A 10022-nucleotide genomic window follows, 5' to 3' on the forward strand; every position below is an offset into this window, starting at 1 on the left:
ACACACACACACACACACACACACACACACACACACACACACACACACACACACACACACACACACACACACACACACACACACACACACACACACACACACACACACACACACACACACACACACACACACACACAGAGTGTTTGATAAGTAACAATAAATCTTTCGTACAAGGACAGAATGGACTAAACTAAGAAGAAAAGTCCTCTATCATTTTGCAATTTTCGCAATAGTTAATAAGATATTAATTGCTAAAAATTATTGAATATTGGTCTTCAATAATTTTTTACTCAAATACTACCAACTTTATAGAAAAATTGTAAGAGACAAAAATTGTTTACTTTCTTCTCTTAAAGTTCTAAGAATTTTTCCAGAATTTTTTCAGAATTTTTAATACTCATGTAATCTGTTTCTCATGTTGGTAATAATAAGAAAATGCAGTATTAAATAGTTGATAAAAAATTTTGAAAAAATTTTTAAAGCTCTATGAGAAGAAAAGAAAATAAACAATTTTTGTCTATCGCAATTTTTCTGTACAGTTGATAATATTTAAGTAAAGAATTAGTGAAGACCAATTTTTAATAATTAATATTTTATTTACTATTGCGAAAATTATAAAATGATAGACGTAGAAGACTTTCTCAGGTTAATTTCCATTCTGCTTCTGTGCGAAAGATTTATTGTTATTTATCAAACACTCTGTATCGATTCTGAGAACTGATAATAAAATAAAATGTTTTATTTTATTATATATATATATATATATATCAACATATAAAACATTTTATTTTTGTCTGTTTTGTGAAAAATGATACAATTGAAGTTATCTCTGTAGAAATGTAACCAAATTTATTATAGGTCCCGCTTTAATGAAAATTCGAATTCGTGAATATTTGTAATATTATTATTATATATATTATTTTATATTTTGAATCTTTTAATAAATAAATTATTTTATAGAAATTCCACTCATTATAAACAAACGATAATTTTGATCCATTTATAACTTTAATTTTAATTTTATACTCCAATACATTCCAATTAATATATTTTTAATGAATATATGCCATAATTTTTTATTTAAATTTTCATATTTAAATTTCTTTTAGTTCCTTTAAAAATCGAATTTATTCTATATTTATTTAATAATTTATTTTCTAAAACAGTTTGTAACACTTTTTCTCTTATTTGATGAAATAGGACAACTTAACAATTTAAAAATAAATGCAAACAAGCATTATATATTGTATTCTTTCTTTCTAGCTTATTATATAATATTAAAAATAATACAAAAATATTCTTTCACCGCTCTTTACATTGCAGCGCTTTTTATTTCCCGTATTTCCATAACATCTAGAAAAATTGTTTATATGTAAAAATACTGTGAACACATAGCTTTCACGTTTCTTGTCCAGAATATAAGAGAAACAGTTTACTTATTTAATAACCTTTTGCCCGAGTTATCGTCGCGGACCTTATTCTCGGTGAACCAAACTATGCTTCAGGCAGGCTTTTGCAGCGGAATCAAGAACGCAAACATACTCTAGATTCGTGCGTGCATGAATCGTCGTTTTAATCTTTTTTAACTCGATAATTTCCCCTGGCTATCAAATGTTCTACAGTAATTCGCTCGCCTAGGCAGCGTTACCCAACGAATCCAATGAATAGCTAAAGGAAGTTTGCACGAACGTTTCAATTATTTCATCATTAATTTGATTGAAAAATTATCTTATATATTTTGACGGTGGTAATATACTTTCCAGACAAATATCTAGTTTCTAATAATTACTAATTTACGAAAAAAAAGTAAAAATTATGTAATAAATTTTATCGAATAATAATAAAATAAATTTTATAAATCTTATGATTTTAAACATATTAATTAAATTAAAAAAATAAAAGCATTTCTTTTTTCATTTGAATTATTATTATTATTATAAGGAAGAAAAATCTTTTTAATATTAAACTGTATAAAAGAATCATTTGATATTTTGTCAAATTATAATACATTTACGCATCATTATTTCAGAGAACTGAATAAAAAATTAAAATGTAATAAATAAATATATATAGAATATATCGATGACTTTCGCTCGAGGTTTATTTTGACAAGATTGCCACAAGTAGCATTGCTATATGTTTTGAAGACATCGATATATAAGATATGTAGTCATGTTGCTTAGACAAGATGCTCACGTCAGCGCGTCTACGAATATATTAAGTGGTCTTCAATTATCCTCTTATGAGTCTTCTTATAGATTAAAAGTGCTCACGTACTAGCGACCTTCGCGCAAGGTTGCATGACCGCACTGTGAGTCACTTTCTCATGTAAAAAATTGGTGAAAGAAATTGACGGGATTATTTGGTGAAATTATGAATCCCTAATATTCAAAATTCAAAGGTTTGTCAAAAATAGATATAAAACAAATAAATTAAAGATATACGTATCAAGAAATGCAACATGTAATTAGTATAATTATTAATATTGCGTTAAATATAAATATAAAATGTAATGAATAGTGAATATAATTGTATTATGTATTATTACTATATTATAATATTAAAACTTTTTTTTTATTCATATATAGAAAGAACAATTTTATAAAAGTATATTTAAAATTTTAGCTGAATAATTCTGAAAATAATTTAGTTGGTCCATCAAAATAATTATGTAAAATGCTCGAATTGGTTATTAGAACATAAAAAACTTTTTACTTTCATTATATTTGAGTATCCTACATAATTATTTTGATGGCCCATTAAAATTATTTTCAGATCTGTATTATAACCAAAGTTTTAGATAATTTAGCGAAACTATTCTTTTTATTCTTTGTAGGAATTTACGTAACTTCGTGACTTAAATAATTCATCGATATTTTACGTGATTCATCGACTTTCCGCAAGAATAATTATGTTTTGCAGAATATATTTCGAGTCTGTGATTTTAGCTGATCGGACGCAAAGGTGTAAACTGAGTCGCACACAACACCGCATCAATATCATTTGCAAATCAGAGAACACTCGTGGATGTAAACGTGCGAGTTTTATGCACGAGGTATCTCGGAATAAAATTGAGAAACCACCGTAAATCATTTATGTATGCTTCAGCGATCGATCTTTCAAAGCCTACAGGGATGAAACTTCGCTCTCAAAATTTAGTATTTCTTGGAGGTTTATCCTAGGTATACAGAGTGTAGAAATTTGCCGCGTTGCTCTCTTTTTTATTCAAATTTATCACGAGTGAATTTAATACAAATTTGAATGCATTTATTTATAAGTTGCATTTTATAAATGTATGTTTTTTTACAAAGAGATTTGAGAGAAGAAAAATGGAGGAAATATCACGTTCGTAAAACAGCTACGTTGGTAAATTCTGAACTAATTTCCTGATTATCGTTTGATTCATGAGAAACACGATAATAAATTACTAATAATACAGTTGATAGCTTCCTTCGTTTGCTCGTCGACTTGTCTCTCTTAGCGATATTTTTTGCAACCTTCGACCTTGGAGGCTTATATGCGTGAGTTTGGACCATTCATCTGGTAAATTTTCGCAACATATATTTCATCTCGCCGAAGATTTACGCATACACACACACACACACACACACACACACACACACACACACACACACACACACACACACACACACATATTATATATATAATATACAAGGTGATCCACGCAAAAATCTTTTCGAAAATATCTATAATTTATAAGAAATTTTTATCTGAGAACTAAAAGAAATATTAATATTTTTTTCACTTTTGCTTTTTTCATTATTATTTACTATTAATCGCTAAAATTATCCTTGATGAGAAACTTTAAATTGTTTCAGAGGAAAATCAGAGTTTTATTAATTACGTAAATAAATATTTTGCTGCTTCAGCTAAAATTATTTTTTGTGTCTGATAGAAAATTATGTATTATACGCGCAAAATTTGTAGTACAAATTTAATTTCTCTGTTATCTATATGATTAGATGCAATACATTATTCAGTACTTGCTAAAAATTTATCTATTTTAGCTATTTTTTGAACTTAGATAATTTTCGCTTTATAACTCCAAGATTACTTTTTTAAATGATTGTATTGAAATTCCAAAAATAATTTTAAAAGTAAAAAGTAAGGATGTGAATGTGCACTATTTCCAACGATTTTCCATTGAAACAGTTTGTAACAATTGCACATGACCACCTTGTATATACATATATGTATTAGTACATCGACGAAACTTGCTTACGAATGATCACGGGACTGACGTAATATCTCTTAGGCCCCACTACGCGAACCGAAGATCGGATCGAGGTTTCAAAGTCCCTGACGAAGAGCAAGCGAGCGCCAGTATGCTCCTTTCGTTACTAAAGGTAAGATACGTATAGAAAGTATTGGAAATAATCTATATAAAGGACATTAAAAATTTATTTAATATTGAATAAAAGCGTAGAATGTTACGAAATAATTATTACATTGAAAATTAGAAAGAGTAATAAAATATCGCTTGTAGAAATAAAATTTTTAAAGCAATGAAGAATTAAATGTATAAAACAGAAAAAAAAATTTTTCGATTAATGTTATTGATTCTCAAAGATCATTTGATTTTTCTATATATTTCTTTGTTGAACTGTAATCGTGATAATATAATATTTTGGATAAAGTTATAAAGTATTTCATTTATTTTTCAGAAAAATTGCACGGTAAAAGTATTATCGCATTAATCTATTAATAATTGGGTTAATGCAAAGTGACATACATTTAATATTTGTACGATGGATTGAATTAATTACGGACTCGATATAATTTCAGACAGCGAAGATGAAGACGTTACTCTCGGTCGTTTTCGTGGTGATGTGCATCAAGGCAGTGTTTAGTGCGGATCCTAATGAGCACAACAAAGTAGTCTGCTTTTGGAATAGTACCGCTTACGAGAGGCAAGGTGAGGTCGTTTGTGCTAGTTATATTCATTACTCATACTCTTGAGACGCATAAAACCTGTGTTGAAATATTCATAATCTTGTAGATTACCTAAAGAAAACAATTTTCTTGAGAATTGCTTCTTGAGAATTAGATTCTATCAAGCATGTATAATATTTTTAAGGAAATTTTGAAATAAGAAATAAGACTTTAAGAAATAAGATATTTGGTGTAACGTTTGTTAATTTTATTATGCAACAATAATAAAAATTAAAACATACGTTTTATATTTTTTTATAATTATAAGATAATATAATTGAAATTATCTTTTTATTATTAAGTCAACACACAAAAGTAAGTCGTTTATGAAAAGATAATTTTTTGTTTGTCTTTTTTTTGGATTTTAAATAGCAATAGCAAACATTAAATACAAATTTTGTAAATTCAAGTTCAATTAATATTGTACTTAATATAAAACATATTTTTACTAAATTATGTTATTTTATATCTAACATTTAAAAATTAAAATAATTATGAAACAAATATATTAACATTTTTTCACTGAATTTATTATATAATATTTCCTATTTTCAAATATTTGTAGCTAATAGTAATATAAGTTCTACGTCGGAACTTTTCTGGCTTGTATTTATTAGAATATTGTATCAGTGCTTTGTGTTTGTGCTGAACTAGACGTTAAAGTCAAACACACCGCAAAGAGCATTGTAAATCTAATATAAACATTCCACTAGTCAATAATGTTTATATAACCAGAAGCTAATATCACAAATTATAAATGTGAGAATTAGATTTTTATGTTTTTTAGCCTTCAATTCTTTTAATTGTTAAAACAATTATTTATTTACAAGATATACGCTTCATATGCACAAAGGTTTTTCAGTTAAAATAATTATTTCTCGTTATCAAGAAATACGCTTTATGTTCACAAAGCTTTTTTATTTTTAAAGGTCCAGCGAAGTTCCAACTTGAGGATGTTAAATCCGCCTTATCTCTTTGTACTCACCTTGTTTACGGATATGCTCATATCAATTCCGACTTCGAGATTGTTCCCGGTTCGCCGAGTTTAGATACTGGATCGGGCTATTCCTATTACAGACTCGCCACGCAGTTAAAGCGATCGTTTCCCGATCTGAAGATTTATCTGAGCATTGGGGGAAATTCAGATCCTTACGACGAAGAACACAAATACCTCGTGTTGGTGAGTGCGATATCGATGTTATGATTTTATTGTTTCGGATAACAATTTTTAATATTTAATGAAAAAGATTAAAGTAAAACTCTTCGTATCTATTTAATTTATTAATTAAATTTATTAATTATTAATTTAAAGTAATTGAAGGATACGTTCAGAAATGAAATAAGATCGCAATTAACAAAAAAGCAATAAAATAAAGAATTAAAATAAAGAATTAAAATAAAATTTTTGAAATCGATAGACCGAGACTTCAGAAAGCAGAACAAAGTTCATCAACTCTGTAAACCGGCTGCTGAACGACTACGACTTCGATGGAATTGACTTGGCATGGCAGTTCCCACCAGTCAGACCTAAAAAACAGCGTAGCGCTTTCGGTTCTTTCTGGCACGGTCTCAAGAACAAACTTGGCTACGGCAAATTCAAGGACGAGAAGGAGCAGGAGCATCGCGATGGTTTCACAATCTTGGTTCGTGACCTCAAAGCGCAACTCAGACCGAGATTCAAAGCTCTGACTCTCACGGTGTTACCTCATGTTAACTCTACCGGTTAGTATTCCAAGTGAGCAATAATTAGTTAATAATAAAATTAATAATTTAATATTATACATTAATAATATAACATTATATATTAATAATTATTGTTTGTGATCCTGATGGTAAGCAGTCCTTTAAAAGATCTTATAGGACAGAAACCTAATAATCAACTTATTACTATTCGGAAAGAACGGTTTTGCTGAAATATCTAAAAATTTAGCTAAATACAAATTTAAAAATAATTTTTTTGATTATCAAAATAATTTAGGGCGCTCAAATTAGTTGCTAGCAACCGAAAAAATTGTATTCTTAATTTAAGAATATTTCACTTACGTATAATATGTTTTCTTCTAAAATAAGTACCAAGATTCTTAATTTAAGATTCTTAATTTAAGAGGGAAATTATCTAAATTATCATATTCTTAATATAAGAATATATAGGATGTCCAACGATGATCTCAAATATCTTTTGAACAATACATTTTAGAGAAAAATATTTCAAATAAAAGTTGATGATTTTATTTTGATGATTATGATTTCAACATAATTATTTTAAGATCTGTATCTATCTAAATTTTTTTTGATACTTCAAAATCACTTTTTCTGTGTAAAAAACAGTAATTATTTATTTGAAACAAAAAGCACTGAACAATAATATTTTTGATACTTAAAATAAGTAATTAATATTGTCTTTCAGTATTAAATTGGCCAGTACTTATATATTGAATTTCTGTAAAGGATATCTATTGTGAGTAAATTATACGTTTTAAACATGATTACATGATTGTTTTTCTTTGACAGTTTATTACGACGCCAGATTATTAGCACCCAATATCGAAGCCATACATCTTTTCGCTTTCGACCAAAAAAACACCAGAACGCAATCCAAAGGAAGCTGACTTTACGGCACCAATCTATGCCAGTTACGGCCGTGTAGCGGAAGACAATATCGATGTTGCGACAAGGTAAGTTTTCCTCCTTTTTCGCAATGCGTCTCCATTATTTTCCCGTCGCGAAATATAGTTTAACATAACGCAATCAATTTATGGCAGTTACGGAGACGAGGGAGACAATATTGACGCTGCAGCAAGGTAAACATACCTTTCTTCCCGTAATGCACTTATTAATTTTAATATATGTATAAAATACAGTATATATACCCCGCCTAGTAAATTTACATGCAATTCTCATTTTTTATTTTCCTTAATTTTTCTACATTAAATTATCATATTCAATTATGTTTTTTCTGTGCTTGTGATTCATAATTTGTAAATAAATTATATGATGCATAATTTATTTTTTATCAAGTCAATTATTATTTATAATATCTACCTATACATTAACATTCATAAATATTCATCAACAATCTTAACATCTCAGAAGTTAACAGATTATGTCTACATATTTATGTAAATGTTCCTTTTTATACTGGGCGCCTCCCTAACTTGTCTACTAAAAGCGGGGACACATTTTGTACAATCCACCTCTTTTATAGCTCGATAAGAATAGCATCGAAATAACAAAAGTAATTCCCCAGGTACTGGTTGGAGCATGGAACTCCCGGTAGCAAGATCGTCGTCGGTATTCCTACGTACGCTCGCACGTGGAAGTTGACAGAAGACAGCCAGATTTCCGGTGTGCCGCCCATCGTGTCCGACGGTCCAGGTGCTTCTGGGCCCAACACCAACGAACCAGGACTGCTGTCCTATGCCGAGATGTGTTCCAAACTAACCGAGCACGCGGCGGGACGTTTGAGACGAGTCGGCGACCCATCCAAGAAGTACGGCAGCTACGCTTATCAGTCTTACAATGGTGAAACTGGAACCGAGGGACTCTGGGCAGGCTACGAGGATCCAGACACCGCCGGTAACAAGGCTGCATTCGTGAAATCCAAAGGTCTCGGTGGTGTGGCGATCGTGGATCTGTCCCTAGACGATTTCCGGGGTATTTGCACTGGTGAGAAGTATCCTATCATTAGGGGAGCTAAATATAAGCTGTAAAGAGCGAAGATTCGATCTGAAGTAATCGGAATCGAAATTCGAATCTATATCAATATCCGACTGAAGGAAGCTCGGAAAAAATATTTCTGATGCTGGCCACGATTTGCGTACGATGGTCGTATTTATATGTATATGTATTGTCCGACGAACGCGAATTATCAAGACTTTATGAGAGAATTTTTAACGAGAGAATTTTAATAAGAATCGTGATGCCGGCACTTCGAATGTATTGTACGTGAGGATAATAAAAAAATATCGCTGCTTTATTATTCAAATAGTTTGATCTTAATCCTCCCTATTATTTTCGAAAGATAAGTTCATCCTGTAAAAAGAGTGCACTAAAATCGTCTTATAAGAGTTTCTGCTTGCACAATTGTCTAATATTGTCATATACAGGGAAAAAATGTACTAAATTTTAACAAATATTTGATTAAACTTAACATTTACTTACGATAAATAAATGTTTACTACATAAAAAGAAATGACAGTTAAATCAAATTAATGGTTCTTGTATCAATAAATATGTTTACATTTAATAAATATTCAGCTAGTATTAAATCAAAACAAATATTTATTAAAATTTAGTATATTTTTCTCTCGATGTAAGAATTCAGTTCGCATACAATTATTACTTGCATGTTAAAATCGTTGCCTGTAAAATAAAATTAAAAAATTTATATATTATCGTCTAATTTCGAAAATGGATAAAATTATACAGTTTTACGAAATGAACTACCGTCGGTTTCTTTGTTTTATATTCATGATAAATAAGAAAGCGTTGATTCTGAAAAGGACAAAGGATAGAAAAATGGAAAAACTAGGAGTTGCACATAGATAGAGACATATATATGATATATATATATATATATTTTTTTTTTTTATATAGATAATATATTTTTTCGTGCAGTCTATTTTTCCGGTCAAACGATATATTTGCACGGGTGTATAACAAAGGTTCTCCTGTAAACGGACTATAGACTCGTTAACATATCCAACATCGAAGATTATGTCAAACCAGATACAATTAATAATCCGCAGCCATTCTCACGCCGGTTCGAGTCAAACCTCCTCTCCTATCTCGACACAATGAATTCAAAATAAAATTATAAAAGATACTCACACATAGTGAATCGTTGGTAAATCTGATTATTCTATCGTGATTTATTCGACTCGCAATCTACTGATCGCGCGTCTTGATCGTGCTGAACGCTGTGTGGTGGATCGTATCCTGTATCTTAGGCCGGTATTTATAGTCAATTCCGATTTCAAGACTATCTTAAGTAATCTTACACTGAAAAAAAGATTGGTTGCTGCAACAATTTAGTAAAATATGACATATCATTTTTATATGGTTGCAGC

General features: G+C 29.7%; 1 protein-coding gene across 1 annotated transcript; it reads left to right on the forward strand.

Annotated features, from left to right (window-relative positions):
* The first annotated feature begins 4271 nt into the window (after positions 1-4271).
* On the forward strand, positions 4272-8908 carry LOC105622116 (chitinase-like protein Idgf4). The gene is given in 8 exon segments (XM_012203550.1): positions 4272-4367; positions 4807-4936; positions 5883-6133; positions 6372-6675; positions 7465-7529; positions 7531-7628; positions 7716-7754; positions 8201-8908. Coding segments are annotated over 8 exon segments (1371 nt in total). The 5' UTR covers positions 4272-4346; the 3' UTR covers positions 8664-8908.
* Positions 8909-10022: the final 1114 nt, after the last annotated feature.

The sequence above is a fragment of the Atta cephalotes genome (genome assembly GCF_000143395.1).
Source record: "Atta cephalotes unplaced genomic scaffold scaffold00040, whole genome shotgun sequence".
NCBI lineage: Eukaryota > Metazoa > Arthropoda > Insecta > Hymenoptera > Formicidae > Atta > Atta cephalotes.